The sequence below is a fragment of the Phoxinus phoxinus genome (assembly GCF_949152265.1).
Source record: "Phoxinus phoxinus genome assembly, chromosome: 25".
Lineage (NCBI taxonomy): Eukaryota > Metazoa > Chordata > Actinopteri > Cypriniformes > Leuciscidae > Phoxinus > Phoxinus phoxinus.
Genome location: NC_136900.1, coordinates 20322766 through 20342063, shown reverse-complemented (window position 1 = coordinate 20342063; position 19298 = coordinate 20322766). Strand labels below are relative to the sequence as shown.

At 39.3% G+C, this 19298-nt stretch overlaps 1 protein-coding gene across 5 annotated transcripts in view; it reads left to right on the top strand.

The window, feature by feature from the left end:
* Positions 1-17633, top strand: part of roraa (RAR-related orphan receptor A, paralog a) — a 294410-nt gene extending 276777 nt beyond the window's left edge. For 4 of the 5 annotated variants that reach the window (XM_079603258.1, XM_079603259.1, XM_079603261.1 and 1 more), the window contains 9 exons: positions 1696-1781; positions 3646-3787; positions 7489-7884; positions 8611-8732; positions 9680-9812; positions 11560-11667; positions 14817-14927; positions 15143-15255; positions 16389-17633. In XM_079603258.1, coding sequence (XP_079459384.1) covers positions 1696-1781; positions 3646-3787; positions 7489-7884; positions 8611-8732; positions 9680-9812; positions 11560-11667; positions 14817-14927; positions 15143-15255; positions 16389-16553 — 1376 coding nt within the window. In that variant the 3' untranslated portion in view covers positions 16554-17633. Of the gene's footprint in view, positions 1-65; positions 164-1695; positions 1782-3645; positions 3788-7488; positions 7885-8610; positions 8733-9679; positions 9813-11559; positions 11668-14816; positions 14928-15142; positions 15256-16388 lie in introns of those variants that run through there. The other variant, XM_079603260.1, reaches the window with a different exon arrangement.
* The last annotated feature ends 1665 nt before the right edge of the window (positions 17634-19298 follow it).

The window sequence follows — 19298 nt, the reverse complement described above, 5'->3', positions numbered from 1 at the left end:
CATTATCCAGATGACACAACGGGAGCTCGAAGGCAGATGATGAAATGGGCGGCCGCGGATGCATCGCTCAGCGGTGGCAATTTGATGCGTGCAAATTAATTCCTTATGATTGGATTTATAAGGTTCACTAAAATATTATCGAGCCGCAGTATTTTGGCTGGAGGTAGGCAAGTAGCTGCGGGGAACTTTGGCTCGGGATCTAAGAGAACTAGAGGGAGCAATTTCTGTCAAGTAGAAATAAAATGCTTAGGCTACATTAAACAGTGACTGTTCAGCTGTAATCCGGCTAAATATAGAGTGAAGCTCTTGCGTGGTAAGGTCTATTTTGCAATGGCCAGAGGTTTGGTTCGGGTCCTTTGATGTGATTTACATTGCCGTGGCCTTTACTTTGAGATGACTGACTCTTTATAAGCAATTTGAGCCAGGTTTTATCTGTCGGAAATCAATATCGAGTTCACAAGTGTATTTCTGTGAAGGAATTGTTCACTCATAAATTGAAGTTTTGTCATCTTTTATTCCCTTGTGTCGTTCCAAACCTGCATGACTTTCTGTTTGTCATGGAAAACAAAGGGAGATGTTTGGATGAATGTTCAAGCTGCTCATTTCCATAGAATGAAAGTGAATGGGGACTAGGGTCTGTCGAGCTCCTAAAAAGTTATTCCAACACTTCTGAAGTTATAGGATAGATCAGTTTGAGGAATCAATTGAAATTGACTCACTCTGCAGCTCTCAAATCTCATTAACATTAATGTATATACTCAACCATGTCACGCTATGTTTGACAATAATACCAAACATGATCGGTTCTTGTGCCTCAAAACCAATCATGACTGCCAGGTTTCAATATGCGCATATTTGAATTACATTAATGACAGTTTCAATAAATAACTTATACTGAAATGTGTCTCCCTCGTCCACTTGTGATCCAATTGACCAAAACGCTTCTTAATATCAGGCGTAAACAGGGCCTTAGATACTTTTAGGGTGTGTGTTTTTTTTAAAGGTTTTTAGAGCTTGTCTTTGGTCACCATGTGCTTTGATTGAATGGAAAAGAGCAACGTCAACATTCTTCTAAATATCTCTTTTTTTGTTCCATGTGAAAATTTTGTCATATGGGTTTTGAATGACATTAGGGTGAGTAAATGATGAAAATGTTTTAAGTTTGGGTGATCTCTTTAAATGTAGTGGGAAAAAAAAGCTTCTCTCAACTCTAAATCTTATAGCTCTGAGATTTTTCCTCAAATACATCACATTTTCTGTATCAACGCTAGGCCTCTTGGACTGAATTCGGTCTCAGAGGTGGTAAAACTGCTTGGCTGTTTTTAAATTGAACAGGCAGCTTTGAACCAATATTCGAGTGGCGGAAAAGGTCCAGTCATGTGGTAAAGAGTTGGGGTTCTCCCGATATTGCTGCCCAAAAGGCTCTGCGGGGAAATGGTGGTGATTTATTACGATTCCATTTGTTTCCAAGTCACGAGTTGACATCACGTTTGCCGTGCTTTTTGTAGGGTTTTTCTGTTTAAAGTCACAATGGCCTCCTCCAAATACGCAGCAGCCGAGGGTGGCATCGACGTGATGCTTTTGAAGCTCGGCGCCGTTTCATGTCGCAACATGCAGCCGTGGAGGAGGTGTTGCGTGGTGACTGGTGACAGTGAAAAATCCTGACAGTATCTTCTCTCTTTTCTTTCTCCGCAGCTCAAATCGAAATAATTCCCTGCAAGATCTGTGGAGACAAATCATCAGGCATCCATTATGGCGTGATAACGTGCGAGGGCTGCAAGGTAAGAAGCTAAACAACCCTGTCAGCGGGTAAGCGCGCGCGCGTGACAAAGAAAAAGCGGGAAAAGCCAACAAATGAGACATTCTGGAAAATAACAGAGAAGTTTCTTTCGGATTATTGGCTGTCTAAAAGAAGAAACGACTACAATTGTGCTTACAGGACTTCACAATTCTTCACACGCCTGAGTCTTAATAACTCGCGTAGTCAGTTTGAAATGTTGCTAAAAACGTCACAATTACAATACGACAACAATATAATCCCTTTGTCTTGTTTTTCTTTACCATCTTTGCTGCACTTGACTTTTTTTTCATAAAACCGTCAAACAGGAAGCGCTTTGGATCACAGCACGTCGTTAGCAGTTTTGCAACCACGTCTCCCCCCCATTCTTTCCCACCGAAGCTCCTCTTTTTGTGCATTTTTCAAACACGCCGTCCACTCAGCAAAGAGGAATTTTGTGCTTATTGTGTATTCCTGTTTTCCGCCTGTCACCGGAGCGACTCGTTAGCATTCCGCGAGCAGGAGTCGGCAGAAACGAACGTGCGGACGCGGCTCTTGAACGCCTCGTTTTTTTGTTTTCCCGCACAATAGACAGACTCTCTGCTCAGCATCTCCCTCCGTCACTCACTCGGCGGCAGAAACGCGCAGGCCTGAAGAATAAACTGCTGAAATGTATCTTTAATGATTACTAATTACTCGAGGCACAGAGACATTTAATGATATGTGCGAGCACAACGCTCCGGCCCATAAATCATAGCATTATTAAGGAGCGCTGCTTGTCACCGGCAGTCCTACCCCGCTTTCATAATGGCTGCCATTAGAAAGCAACTTGGCAGCTGTCAGCTGTTTTCTAGTAATTAAACAGCCAATGAGCAACTAATTAAGACATATGTGTATGGAGCTGTGGAGTGGGGTGTGTTAATGACGAGCTGGAATCAATTCATTAAGTCAAAAGGATGAGAAATAAACTCAACGTGGGCGCCCACTCCCCCCCCCCTCGAGCCAACCACTGGGTCCGGGCTCTGTTATTCAACATTAATAACCTCGCACAAACTCGCCATTATTTACTACCGTTCTCACCCGTCTCTGAACTAGCCGTGCCAATTGTTAATGAGGAAAGATACTCGTTCCAAACTGCTTTTTTTATAGTTACCGCACCAAAGTGTGTGTCGCTCGGATGTATCTTGACTAAAGAGAAACATGTCTATATGATCGAGGCAAGTGTTTGTAAAGCTGCCGCCATCTGTTCAGCATTTGCCACAGAAATGTTTTATGAGCACTTCATGTGGGATAATATGCGCTTGTAAGGTATAGATGCACGTCTGTCGGCAGTTTTGAGGTCAATTCAGCTGAAAGGCATAAATTACAATGTTTTTCTTAATAAATAATATGATATAAAAATGTTACAGTATAATAATTATATAATTATAAGTAATATTAAGAAGTGTGCAGACAAGGATGTATAATTTGCAGCTGTTAATGCAAATTAAAAAAAATAATTTAATTATCAAAATATTTGTGCACGTACGCTAACAAATATATGATCAATAATTTATGACAACATATGTTTTTACATTGCTGTAACTCATCAAATTTAAGTAAATTCAACTTTTTAAAATAAGTTATACAAGATTCAACTAATTTTTTTAAGTCAGTAATTTATGTAGGGTGATTTCAGGCAAATTGGGCCACTTTTTGGTTAATTGATTGGGACACCATTATTATAATGTAACAGTGTAACATTTAAATTTCTTCTTTTTTTTTTTTTTTTTTTTTTTGATGAGACTGGTAAAAATCTTCAAAATTCTTACTGTTGAGCCCTGTGTGTGTTAACCAACCCTCTCTCTGTCTGTCTCTGGTGCCTGTAGGGTTTCTTCAGGAGGAGTCAGCAGAGCAATGCTGCGTACTCATGCCCGCGTCAGAAGAACTGCCTGATTGACCGCACCAGCCGGAACCGCTGCCAGCACTGCAGGCTGCAGAAGTGTCTGGCCGTGGGCATGTCACGTGACGGTGAGTCCATGTCCAGGACAGCAGGCACCAGAGGGAAAACACAGTCTCCACAGACACAGAACATGGAATGAATGCAAAATACCAAACAGAGCAGCGTGTAAAGTAAACGTACAACCTGACTGACAGTGTTTTTCAGTTATGGTTTGAGAATACAAACCTGATTGCAACAAGTAGAGTAAAAGAGGAACATATAATGGAAAACTTTTTAAGAATGTCCACAAATGTGACATGCATGCATCACAGGATGCATCTGCGATTTATATATTTAATGCCCCCTTCTTTATTATTATGAAAGTCATTTCCACCACAGTGTCATTTCCATCTCAAATGATATTTTGTGTTTAATAACATTCATTGATGGAAATTATATTTTGAAAAATAAATAAATAAGATTTTTGACTAAATGACTAAAGAGCTATCCTAAATAACCATAATTAATAAAAATTTGTATAACTTGACACAATTTTAGCTTAATTGGAAAATCCATATAATTGTAGGCCTGGTTTCACAGACAGGGCTTCGATTAAGCCAGGATTAGTTCAGTTAGGACATTTAAGTGGCTTTTATAGACATGCCTTAGAAAACAAACATCGTGTGTCTTAAGACAAAATGATGGAAAAAAATTCTGAAGTTTCTTTCAGTTAAAACAGCACAAACATGCATTTTAGTCTGGGACTAGCTTAAGCGTTGTCTGTGAAACTAACTATAGCTGGAAAATATCTTTATTCAAGAACCGCTATGAAGCCAAAACAATCGCGGTTACCTTAAATGATCCGTTTATCACTGTAAAACAGCTTTGAAACAATCTACATTATTAAAAGCGCTATATAAATGAAGATGACTTGAAACCGGGGGGGAATTGTTCACAATGCCAAAATTTACCTCGACAGCCTATTCAATGCTCATTTCGCATCCAAAGACACGAGACAATCATAACCAAAGTCATTAAAATATAGAAATCTTAAAGGTACAGGAACAAAAACAGTCTATTTGAATGGCGACAGCTACATTTATATTGAAAGTACATCAAGGAAACAATTAAGTGGATAGTGTAATAGAATATGTTTAGTCCTTTACTACTATTATTCAATACTTACCTTTGTCCCCGGTCTTGCCGTGTCACTTAAGTAGAGTACCTGCTCTGTAGTCAGCGCCCTTCGCTCATACATTTTTTACCAAACTTGTGACAAGATGAATTTAAAAGGCAGTTGTGGTTCTGGACTGCGGGGCATGCTCAGTCAGGGTGGAGAATCTGACAGCAAGTAGCTTTTATTAAATGAGCGTCATTAAAGCAGGCTCGTTAAAGACAATGCAGGTGAGCAGCAGTAACGGGTGCACAGGTGTGTGTGTGTGTGTGTGGAGGGCCCCTGCTGGGCCTCCGGCTGGGCTGTGTGACTACGGCCCGTGACAGGAGGATGAAATCAGGCCAGGTCTTCCGAGTCTACCAGGCTGCTCTCTCACACACAACCAGGACAGGCAAGGTGACTTCTGACTTCACTCCGACTGAAGCTCACCAGTCCCCATCTGCCTGCCTTACACGGGGACAGAGACGCAGAGCGTACCCAGACACACACATGTCTGAGACGACGCTAGGCATCCACTCAGTCTCATTCATACGCCTCAAAATCAGAGCTGATCCCGTACCCCTTCTAAACACTCTCCTCAATGCATGTCTCCTCTAATCTCCTGTACTCTGCTCATGTCTCATCTCTCTCCTCTTGTCTCCACTCCTCAAGTCTCATTTTGTTTCATCTCCTTTCTTAACGTCCTCCCCTCTCTTCAAATCTCATTTAGTCTAATTTATTCTTTTCTCATCTCCATTTCTTTCTTCAAATCTCCTTTTCGTCTCCTCTCATTTTGTCTCATTTCTTCTTTTCTCGTCTATTCTCGCCTCTACTTCTTTCGTCAAATCCTCTTTGTCCGTTTTCCTCTTTTCATCTCCTGATTTCTTTCCAAATCTCATTTTCTCATGTTTCGTCTCCTCCCCATCTCAAAATCTCTTCTTTCCTCTCCACATGCCTGGTTTCATCGTATTTTATCTCCTCTCCTCGTGTCTCAACTTGTCTCCAGTCCCGCCATGTCATCTCCCCTCCTCTCCACATCTTATCTCGTCTCCTCAAATGTCCTCTCGTTTTTCTCCTCTATTCAAATAGCAACCTCAAGTCTCATCCCACTTTGTTTTCTCTCCCTTTGCCTCATTTCCTCTCTTCTTCTCTCCTTTTCTTTCCTGTCATCTTTTTTTCTTCTCCCCTCACATGCTGTCTGTCCTCCTGTCCTCTTTTGTCTTGTCCTGTCTTCCCTTCTCTGGTCTCCTCTTGTCTCCAACAGTTAAAGACCCATTATCCCCTTCATTCTCCACTAAACTCTCCAGTACTTTTATCTCTTTTTCCAGCCATCAGTAGATCAGCTTGTCCTCGCCAGGCGCCCTTCCTTTTTACAAACACTTGATCTTCACTCATATCTGATCCGCACTGTATTCCGTCCCCTGCTTCCTGTTCTTCTAACACTCCTCCAGTTCAAAGACCGTCTAAAGCTGTAGCTGCTCTTTCTTTCTAAGCTAAACAGTCTCTCCGCCGCTTCCTCCAGGTGTTGCGAGTGAAGGCCTTTCCTTTTTGTGAGTGCTTGTAAATTGGTGATTCATGCTAGTCAGGTTTTCTTGGATCCTTTTGACAGGTAGACAACAGGAAAAAGCTAATGCTATTACCAAAGAGGTTCCTTTTTTTTACCCAATACACTACTAATACCCTCTGAGAGACATTAAACCCTACTCCCGGGAGTTAGTTGTACTCTCCATGCCGTTACACTAAGCTTCCCTTCAAAGGCCAGAGTCTTCAGGGAAAAGAGATTGCGCCTATTGTTTTTTTCTTGAGTAACAATGGCTATGGGGTGAAGTCTTCTGCCAGGGTAGTTTTGGTGTGGTGTTTGGTAACCAAATGGTTGCTGGTTTGATCAATGTAAACAGTAAGCCTGGCACCAGCATCATCCCCTTGAGCAAGGTACTCGACCCTAGGAGGCACCAATGCGAATTGCATTCAATAGACAAAGAAGTCTCACCCAACACACTTGCATGGAAATTCGGGACCATTTACACGACAACGATATGCTTAACACGGGGAAGTTTTTCCATTGAGTTTTCTGCGTACAGACAACACCATTGTCAAAACGAGGACTAAGACAAAAAACGCTGTAATCTGCTGCCAGGCCATTAGATGGCGATGAAACACTATAGACTGAACACGTAATACACATGTGCAGGACGTCATCGTCTTCAGAGATTCGCGTTTTTGTTGTTTACACGGAGACCGTTTTCAAAAGTTTGCATTTTCAGGCACCCAAAAATGCCGTTGTCTTGTAAACGAACAGCCAAAAGGCATTAAGTTATACGTTTTTAGTCGAAAACGTTGCCTTGTAAACAGCCCCTTAGATTTTGGCAAATCGGTGGCTAATGTGTATGAATTGCTATGATCTCATTCATACATTTTCCTACGATCTGACGGTTAATTCTAGCAGGGTGGACCTTAATTTTACACGTACAAATTACATTGTTTTGTAAGCTGCTGATTTGAATTTGTACAGTTACATTTTCTCATGAGATTGGGTTGGCACACCGGCCTGTTTATACTTGTATTTGATTATATTTAAGGAAGCAGTCACAATTAGAGAGATTTCTGTTCATAATGCAATGTCTTTGCCCCTTATAGCGGTGAAGTTCGGCCGGATGTCGAAGAAACAGCGGGACAGCCTGTATGCAGAGGTGCAGAAACACCGGCTCCAACAGCAACAGCGGGACCACCAGCAGCAGCCCGGTGAGGCCGAACCCCTCACACCGACCTACGGCCTTTCCACCAATGGCCTGACCGAGCTTCATGATGACCTGAGCGGCTACATGAACGGCCACACACCCGACGGCACCAAGCCTGACTCGGGCGTCAGCAGCTTCTACCTGGACATCCAACCCTCACCCGATCAGTCCGGCCTGGACATCAACGGCATCAAGCCGGAGCCCATCTGCGACTTCACCCCTGGCTCGGGCTTCTTCCCCTACTGTTCCTTCACCAACGGGGAGACGTCCCCCACCGTTTCCATGGCTGAGTTGGGTAAGTGATCATTCTGCAGAATGGCAAAGTGGATTCTGGGTAGGGGATGGTACTAGGGGGAAGAACCCAACCATGGGGCAAACATCGCTAAAGGTGTCTTAAAATAGCATTAGGTTGGAGACTCATCTCGAAGACTCATTAAAAGAACCTCTTTTTTTTCTAATTAGTTTCCATTAATTAGGGCCAATCAGGATCCAGCAGGGCACGCGCCAAGGGAAATCATTTTTTTAGCTTCCCCTCCTGCTCTGGGACTCCTTTTAACAGATGTGTTTTCAACATGATTGAATTTTTTATACTGTTTTTTTTTTTTTTTTTGGTCTTTCTCTCGTCTCCATTTTCTCGTTCTTGCTGAAAGCAAATATGACCTTTGTTCCCATGAATTGACACTCACTTTTATACTTGAATTACTGTCCTTATTTCCTTTTGTACTGAAACACAGAGGGTCAACACGCTTCTAAATCGACTTTAAATCACAAACCCTTTGATTGGGTTAGATCTTAGATCTTTTCCCTCAGCATTTCTGTAAGCAAAAATAAATCCACTAGTAAGAAGAACTTTTTTTATAATGATAATGGGAAGCAAATGCCATCTCACACACACACACACACACACACACACACACACACATATATATATATATAGTACAGCTCAATAGGTCTGTACATTAAGTGCAGTCAAGCGCGACAATGATTTTTTTTTTTGACGGTATGTTGCGTTGTGTTTCAGAACATCTGGCCCAGAACATTTCCAAGTCCCACATGGAGACGTGTCAGTACCTGAGAGAAGAACTCCAGCAAATGACCTGGCAGGCGTTCCTTCAGGAGGAGGTGGAGAGCTACCAGAACAAGGTAAACACACACAGCTTTTCAGAAGCCTTAGACAGCGATGCTTTTAATGTTGTAACTTGCAGTGACACTGATATGGCAATGGAATAAAAAATGTCCCTGCTGATTGCATTCATAGGATTAAGATCCATTTAAAGGGATAGTTCACCCAAAAATTTAAATTGTCGTCATTTACTCACCCTCATGTTGTTCCAACCATGTATGAGTTTCTTTCTTCTGTCACAAAAGAAGATATGTTGAAGAATTTTGGTAAACAGACAGTTGACGGACCCCATTGACTTGAGTATTTTTATTTTTTTTCCTATTACGGAAGTCAATGGCTACTGTCAACTGTTTGGTTTCCCATATTCTTCAAAATATCTTATTTTTTGTTCAGCAGAAGAAAGAAACTCATACAGGTTTGGAACGATATGAGGGTGAGTATATGATGACAGAATTTTCATTTTTGGGTGAACTGTCACTTTAAATGACTAATTTTGAGCATTCTTTCTTTGTACACATTGTACATTTATAATCTCGATTAATGTTCATTTAGGAATAGTTATATATTGTTCATTGTTAATTTAGAAATGCATTAAATCATTTTAATCTATATACAGCTTGTAATGTTATAAATGTATTGGTATATGATCACCAAAATTAATAAATGCTGTAAATGTATTGTTGATTGTTAGATCATGATACCTAATGCATTGACTAATATTGATAAATTGAACCCTAACGTGAGTGTTACCCAACCATGTGTAACCGCCCACAATTACATATCAATAGATGTTTACTGTATCAAAGCTGGTTTATTTCTAAGGGTCAGTGAGTATTAAAATGGTCATGTAAAACTGAATAATGATGTGAAAATTCATGTGTACAATAATTAAACTGCTACTGTACATAAGAATATGGCCTCTTTAAAGTGCTTGTTGCCAATCGTTTTGTGTTTTGTTTCCCCTCAGCCCAGGGAAGTCATGTGGCAGTTGTGTGCCATTAAAATCACAGAGGCCATTCAGTATGTGGTGGAGTTTGCCAAGCGCATCGACGGCTTCATGGAGCTCTGTCAGAATGATCAGATAGTGCTTCTCAAAGCAGGTAAAGTGTGCGTTCACATCACCATCATCCAATCCCGGCTTAGTTTACAGGGCGTAAACACAAATAATCCTTTGCTGCAGTGCATCTAAATAGCATAGTACTTAGCAGTATGTATACAGTGCGCAGTATGCAGTTTTTTTTGTATGCATACAAAAATGTGCATTGTACGACTAGGGCATACTGTGTGGAATACTGTTGTCCCACAATACAGTGCGTTTGATCTGTGTTTTTCGGTGTGGTTTCTGTTCGATTGGGCATTTTAACGCAAAACTACATCAATTAAAATGCAAACTAATCTGTATTATTTGCAGCTAACTTGGAGCCACTTTATTGAATTAAAGACACAATGAAATCAAACAGGCAATTCTTATTTTTTTATGGAATATTGCAGTATTTATTATAACTGATTTGTGCACACATTTTTTATTTATTCATGTGCCCTCATAATCTTTAATGAAAATAGCTTCCCCTCCCTCTTGCAACAGCATCTTTTCTCTTCTCTGATGACGTGTTTATTTGGCGTGAGGGCGGGATCAACCTGTCACTCACATGAGATCGGCCAATAGCAAACCACAACCATCCATAAAGTCCTGCCCTACATTTTTTTCTTGTTTGTAAAGCCTTTTCACTCAGATATGCATCCCAATAGGGAAGAAAAGACAAATCGCATCTTCCATTTCATGCCAACTTTAATACGGTCATGTGACAACTGTGTAGCATACTGCTCTTTAAAGTATTTATTGTTGCATACTGTATTGCATACTATTTAAAAATAGTACACTGCACACTAAGCAATATTTAAGTATTCCATTCTGAACACAGCCGATGTCACACAGCAGGAGGTGCCGTGCTTCAAATGAGCATCTCTTGTGTATACAGGAAAACTGTATCGGGACAATCTGTCAGCTCTGTGCAAAATAAGACACTATTGAGATGATATCCACCACTGCACACTTTCTCCTCACAAATAATGGGCCAAAGTGCTACAACACACTCACACCCCATCCCCGTCATGATCCCAACAGCTTTCAGTGTTTCTGTTTGTGCCAGGCCCCACCAAAATTATGAACAAAATACTGAGTGAGCGCTCGCTCCTGACATGACATTTTAAACCACCGGCATCGTTCTAAAGCTCCGTAATGGCTTCTATTACGTGGCTTTTATCCTCTAAGCCTGTGCTCACCAAAGCCCTCCGCGGTAGAATTACTGCTCCCACTCACAACAATAACAGCAACACACTCCACCTGAGCCACACACACACTGCTCAAAAACACAGCCGATTGGTGACTTAATAAAGCTGTGTTTATGGCCAGAAACATACTCCATGCAAGTATAAACCTCGCATAACAAACCTAGCATCAAATGTCTGTACCATTGCTACCTGAATAACAACACACACGTGGTTCAAACTAAACATGTCGACAGCTTCGCTAATATCAGCTAACTTGCTCTGCAGGATTCTTTTCCACTTGTTGCTCTGACACGACAGTGATCAACCTTGGGGTGTTTCCTAAAAGCAATGGTCGCAAGTTCCGTTGTTTCCATCAGAAATAGTTTGCTGATGATGCTTTTGGGAAATGCAATAATTTTCTGTAGAAGAAGACCGTTAACGCTAATGCTTGCTATAGCGCACCTTGTGGCAGTGCTGAGAATGCAGTTAGCAGTAAATGCCTTCACATATTTCTCTAACATGTCTGCTTTTGATTATACAAAATCTCAATTTTGTTTCTCTCTGGCCTGTGTGTAGGCTCTTTGGAGGTGGTGTTCGTCAGAATGTGCCGTGCCTTCGACCCTCAGAACAACACAGTCTATTTTGACGGAAAGTATGCCGGGACTGATGTCTTCAAGTCATTAGGTGAGTTACAAAACCTGCTTGGATTTGGTATGTGAAGTGGAAATTCTGTGTTTGGAATATTATATTTGTGTGTGTTGCTTACTTGTCCGCAATTGAGTTCGAACTGAAAATTAAGGCTCTTTTTCATACGTGGCAAAAGCATTCAAATCTGTGCAAAACTCAACCAATTTGCCTTACTGAAAGCAACGTAGAAGTATTTTTCATACACACAGGGTCCAAAGTCTGCCAATGGTAAAAGTAACTCAAATATTAAGTTCTACATTTATAAAGTAATGTGTCACTCTACTTGTTACATCGAAAAGTAATTGATTATTAGTGCTGTCAAATCAATTAATCGCGATTAATCGCATCTAACATAAGTTTTGGTTTACATAATATATATATATATATATATATATATATATATATATATGTGTGTGTGTGTGTATACAGTATATAGTACACACATAATATAGTATATAATAATATATACACACACACTCACACACATATATTATGTAAGGTAAACAGAAACGTTTATGTTAGATGCGATTAATCGCGATTAATTGAAATGACAGCACTACTGATTATGTAATGTTACATTTGTTCATTTTCTTAAACATTCTTAAACTTCTGAATTAAAATTTGATTCTCCATGCAAGACGCATTGCTTTCAACTTTCAATAAAAGAGCTTTACATTAGGGAATATGACGTTAAGGGATCTATTGTATGGCACACATACTGTAGCTGTAGGGGTCAGGAAATATTCGAAGTGATCAGAATAATATTATAATGTTCTAATGTTCAGTTGAGAAAAAGTAATGCAAAAGTAACATTACTAAAGATTACTTTACATTAAAAGTAACTAAGTAATGTAACTAGTTACTTTTTAGGAAGTAATGCAATATCGTAACATTACTTTCAAAAGTAAATTTCTGTACACACACACACACACACACACACACACACACACACACACACACGCACCTGTTAACATTAGTTAATTCACTATGAACTAACATGAACATTTTTAGCAACTAACATTAACAAAGGATAATAAATTCTGTAAAATGATATTGCTCATAGTTAGTTTTTGTTAGTTAATGCACTAACTAATGTTAACAAATAAGATCTTTATTGGAGTGTTACCGACACTAAATGAAATAAAGTGTTGATTTTGGACCCCGTGTGTACGCAAGCGAATAAAGCCCACCAGGTCGGCAGTAGCTTCTCGTATCCTCCACACCTGGAGTCGTTTCCTCGCTGAGGACTCAGGGCTGCTGTAGCTCTGCATACGGTGGGCGTCTGGAACCGCATAAGCAAGATTGAGTGTCTACCAGGAGTGTTTTATCAAACCCGCCATCCACACAGCCGTAGCGTAACTGGCCGTCGAGTTTTTCCAGTGTAAGCAAATAACATTTATGTTTGAATGCCGTGACATTAGTGAAATCCCTTCTCTGTCATTATGCATGCGCATCGGGAACCTTTCAGGGCTGAAAGCTGTCCGGGTGTCAAAACAAACACAAATATGAGAAGATGCCACAGTCTGAAAGATAACATTCAATCATACACTGTAACCATATCTCATGTGGACGTCCTCCTTATAACAAGCATAATATCTTATTCCTGTCTTTTAATAAGCTCGCATGTGTTTGCCAAGCTTTCGACTGGTATCTCTGAAATCGGTGTGCAAACTGAAACTGTGGCGTAGTGCCCTCAGGTGGTACTCGACACACTCTGGATATTTGATTTTCAATTATTTATCATTTTTCAATGTTTAATTTTCAATATCTGATTTATTTATGAGTCTAATATAGATTTGTGCATCTAAAACTCACATTATTGCTTAATAGGTGTTGTGTTGAACAAGCTGCGGTCGATATAAAAGGCAAGATATTCTAAACAGACAGGAGAATAATCTAAAGTGTATTTATTATTTATACATTTGAAACAGAATGCAAGATTTGCATATTAATTCAGGCAAACACATCGCAATCCTTACTAAATATTACTAACGTGGTGTTTGTGTGTTTTAGCATTAGGGTGATTCTTCCACAAAATATGGAAATATTTGAACAGGTGGTATTTGACACAACTGTGGATATTTCAATTGTTTGCTTTTTTTTCCGTTCATCATTTCTAGCATCTAGAAGTCTTATAGATTTGTGCATTCAAAACTGACATTATTTCTTAATAAATGTTGAGTTGAACAGTGTTTTTAAGCTGCGATTTGAACCCAAAGACGCCAAAAATACTTGCTGGAAATGCTTCCAGACAGATCAACATATATTTATTATTTCTAAAAATATAAATATTTAATATAATGATAAAAATACTTATTATTTATGTATTTGAACTGCAAAATGTGTATATTCAGTGCAATCCTTTCTAAATATTACTTCTCTGGTGTTTATGTGTTTTAGCTTTGGATATTTCATTTAAATTATTTCCCATTTTTAATGCTTAATTTCAAGTATGTGTTTTATTTACAAGTCTAATATTTTTGTGCATCCACACTATCACTGAGTAAATGTTATAATAAACAGTTTTCAAGCTGCGATTGATATAAAAAGGCAAGCTATCCTTTTATTTGATCTTAAAGTCTATAAAGAGTGACCTGACTCAAATACTAGAAATACAATATAACATTAAACATATTATTAATGTATTTGATCTCGACTGCAAAATTGTAATGCTCATGCAAATACAGTGCAATCCTTTCTAAATGTTACTATTGTGTTTAGATTTAGCGTGATCCTTCTACGTTCGAGAAATGTGGAACGTGATGTTCCTGTCCTAATGCTCGAGTTCAAAATGAGAGGGAACGTTGTTGTGTCTAGGTGGTGCTTTTGCTTGGGAAGTTTGAGACTATCTCGCAGTGTTTGCGTGAGCTCTGAGTCATGGGTTTTATTCAGTCTTGTTAGTGACCCCAGTCATGCTTGCGTAACCTCTCTCATTCGCCAAAGCATGATTAGCCTGGAGAGGGAAAAAAAATGTGGCGGGAAAAAAAAAAATCATGCTGTTATGCTGAAGGATTGTATTGTTTATTTTGTTTGTTTTTTACCTCTGTTCCACCCCGACATCTCATGCTGAGAGATCAAGTGTCTACCCGACGCTGTCTACTGCTCCGTCTCACACTTTTTCTTTCTCTCTGTCTCCGCCGTGACAGGCTGCGACGACTTGATCAGCTCTGTCTTCGAGTTTGGGAAAAACTTGTGTTCTATGCACCTCTCTGAAGACGAGATCGCCCTGTTCTCCGCCTTCGTGTTGATGTCTGCAGGTAATGTTAAAGTTTAGCCATAAATTACCCACAAGCCCCTGCAAAATTGTTTGTGAAGAAAGGAGGAATGGTGTTAGGACACAGTGTTGGTTGCATTCAAACCATTTTCCATTTAAGCGCCAAAGCTAAATGCATCTAAACATGTGATGCTGTCACAGCTCGAGAGTGTAACGTCCTCGTGTGTGTGTGTGTGTGTGTGTGTGTGTGGTGTTTAGACCGGTCTTGGCTCCAGGAGAAGGTGAAGGTGGAGAAACTCCAGCAAAAGATTCAGCTGGCCCTCCAACATGTTCTACAAAAGAACCACAGAGAGGACGGCATACTGACAAAGGTACTGGACACATAAGGGACAGGATATGATGTCATGTGATGTGATATTGATCCCCATTTACAGTATATATGACATACTCTGTATCTTTCTATTGTTTTATACAAATAACTATGTCAAATCATTTGAATAAATCTGGAATTTGTGGATTAAAGACATGATATTAAGATGCATGTCAAATTATAAATATCATACAATATAATTGAACAAGACATGTTTTTCCTAAATTAAATGATTAGCTTTTATATGGTTATCATACAAAAGCAAATTATAAAAATATTTATCTGGCAAATGTTTACTTTGTTTAAATTTCTACGGATCATATTTCTAGCCAGTATGAGAGGAACGTTATTTGTATCTAAAAAAAAAAGAGATTTTAGGTAAAAACTAGAGCTGCCAATAGAATAAATGATAGAGAAAAATTAAATCAGTTATTTTAGCATTATTTGATATACTATTATATAATTTATTCATGTTTTGAATTAGCTTGTATTTTTATATTTTCAGTTTTCTTTTTTCTTTTAGTTTGTCATTTTCTTGTGCTTTTGTCATTTGTATTAGTTACCGTACTTCAATTTTAAACTTGTTTCAGTTAGTTGCCAAGTCAACATTTGTAATTTTCATTTTCTTTTATTAAAAAATTTCATATAATATTTATATATTATGACAGCTTTCTTTCAATTATCAAAACCGTTCTTTAATAGCTTTAGAATACATCATAATATTAAAGTAACATTTTACAATAAGGTTTCATTAATTATCTACACTAGTTAACATGAACTAATAATGAACATGTTAATTTCAACATTTACGAACAGCTGTATTTTTTATTAATAAATACTGTAAAAAAATGTATTGCTCATGGTTAGCTAATACATTAACTAATGTTAACAAATGAAACCTTATTATAAAGGTTTACCAATAAATAAATAGTAAATTACTGATTTCATGGATGACTTCATCTGATAAGCTGCATTTGGTCTGGCGGATGAAAGATTAGTTGATGTCATGTGAAAAACCTGGGACCATCTGTGTTGTGTCTGCGGATTAGAGGGTCTGCCTTTTGCCTTTTGACCCAGTACCACAGGGTCCTTTCCACCAAATTAAAATCTCTCTCTCTCTCTCTCTTTCTGCAGTTGATATGCAAAGTCTCCACGCTGCGAGCCCTGTGCAGCCGGCATACGGAAAAGCTGACGGCGTTCAAAGCAATATACCCAGACATTGTTCGCGCCCACTTCCCCCCCTTGTACAAGGAGTTGTTCGGATCAGACTTTGAGCAGTCCATGCCCGTTGACGGGTAGCGCTTCCCCGCGCCCGCGCCCGCCCCGCCCGGGGGATGTCACACCGTGGGGAATGTCAAGCATAAATCTGAGACACTTTAGCAGTGCCCTGCACATACACACACCTGGACGGACGACACTGCACACACATACACACACTTTCCCCCTTTTTTTTTTCTTTTCTTTTTTCTTTTTTCTTTTTTTCGTTGGGGAGGAGGTGGTAATGGACTGGGTTTGACTCCAGTGGTTTATTTTTGGGGGTTTGTTCCCTTCTTTTACTGACACAGGTGGGATTCGGAGCCCCGTGGGAGAGGATAAGAAGATGAAGACACTTGTTTTTTTCCGAACGCTCCCTCGCTCTCTTTCTCTCTCTGACTGAACCTGAAGAGTCCACGCGTTCCTTTCCAGAACGGTCCCATGGCGATTTGTCATGATCAGCATAAATAGTTTTGACTCGTTTCCAAAATGAAAGAAAAAAAAAAAAGATTCCCAGAGAGCGTTCGCCTGGAATACGCCATTTGTAAACTTTTTACAGGAAGAGGAACACGTTTTAAAGCCCTTTTCAAGCCAAGAGAATGAAACAAAAAGTTGAGATCAAGAACGCCGATTATCCGAACTGTTCCAGCAGTTATTGTAGCACCAAAAAAAAGTCTACGTAGAAACATACGTGGCTGGTTCCTTCCTCCCTGTGAGCTTGGATTTTTTTTTTTTTTTTTTTTTTTTTTTTTTTTGTGGATGTCAAACCAGCACAGAAAGAACAACACAAAGTGAGAGAGAAAGAGAGATACGGAGGAGGAGTGTAGCGCAGTGTTGACACAAAACAGCACCTTTCTACGGACAATCGAGAAAAAAAAAGAAGGAACAACGTAGAATTCTGGTAATTCTAGTCGTAATAGACGCAATTGCTTTTAGCCGTCAGAGACTTCATCTACCATAGTTAGCTTAGTGATATCATTTAAGGCCATCTGCTATTAAGTCCCTCTCCGGAATGGTGTTCGTAACGTAACGGTCCGACCACCAACATCGATGCAATGCAAGGGTCCATTCCACCTGTTTTCTAACGTGTTACAGGGTATTTGGTCATAAGTACAAACTATACAGAAAAAAAAATAATGTTTATAGAATCTATTTTAAATAACATGTATGATATTAGTAGCTAGACTATTCTTAATTGTGAAAAATTGATAAGGCACTTTTATTTGCACCTTTCTTTAATTTAAGACTTGTATATTTACCTAGTGATGTGTTGCATGTATAAATACCACGGTTATGGAGAACGAGTGCTGGAAACCCTAACGCTGCTGAGGGTGGGTGCGTGTTTGCGTGCGTGTTTGTGTATTTATTTGCGCGAGGCGGAGGTTGGTGCTGGGTAAAGGCGGATCACATGATCCGGGAGGACATTTTTTTTTATGTTTCCACACTGCAAAAAAATTATATGATCAATAAGTTATAACAACATATTTTTTTTACATTGCTTTAACTCATCATAGTAAGTTATACAAGATTCAAAAAAAATTTAAGTCAGTTTAATGCAATTGAAGTTGAGTTGACTTAAACATCTAAGTTGATTGTACTTTAAAAAAAAATTAAGGCAGCAATTTTTTTTTTTTTCTTACAGTGCACACACTCATTGTCCGCCACCTTTAAACTGGAACTATGATGGTAAAACACCAGATCAAGCTCTAGATCTTATTTCACCCTCAAGTAGCGTCCCATTGCGGGCCAAACCAAAGCACACTGAGTCTATTAAATGAAATCGGATCCTTTCCCCACACATTTCAGATGCTGTTTAATGGTTCCATCTAGTGGTGGTGCGTCACATGACCATGTGGAGGAGTCAGATCTGGTTTATGAACAGCTGATTTTCCTTAAACCGGCTCTTGTGAGAGTCTTTGCCCAGCAACAATGCTCGTCGGAACGTAAGAGTGGGGGGGAAAAAAGAGAAATATTCAAAGCCTTGTCTGGTTGAAATCCTCTATTTTTGTAACATTGTACAGTGCTTATGAAGCCTATGAGGGAAAAAAAGGGAAAGAACGGAGGATGATATAGCACTTAATCCTGCAATAATTAGAATTTGTGTTTTTTATGATTTTTTTTTTTGTGGTCTTTTTCAAAGAACAAGACAATGGTAGTAATAGTGCTATTTTTTGTAATACCTAACTGTTGTGTGTTGCGCGTGTTTGTGCGTCTCTTGAATGTGCCATAGTGGTCTTTCCTGCTTTTTTTGAGTCTGAAAAAATGTTGTATTGTAACATTCCAGTAAAACCATGTTGTGGCGTTTAGAAAATCCCAATATAATCCAGAAAAAAAACCCATCATTGATCACTTCTACAACCTCCTAACTGGCATATTTGAATGGATCTTGGTAGCTTCATGTCACTTTTTTTTTCTCTCCATGATACAAAGTATTTTCCTCAGGGAAGAGTCTGTCTAACTCAATTTTGAAGCCGGTAGCTTAAACAAGTTAGTCAGCTCTATGTTGCATATAAAGCTCAATAATTTGATCTTGATGGCATGTTCAATACAGATAAATAATGGCGCTTATTACATTTTAAGTTCTCTACTATTGACAAAATATTAGTCTGTGCAATGCATCCCCAAGCAATTCCTGGTAACTACAATACATCATCCATCTGTGAATGACAATCCAGGTTCATGTTTAGCAGTTTGTATACTACAAGGCTCAGGGAGAGTAATATTGTGACAAATGAGAACACGGGGAGATAATGAGATCAGTTCCGAAACCTAGTGAGCTGCCAACCTAGA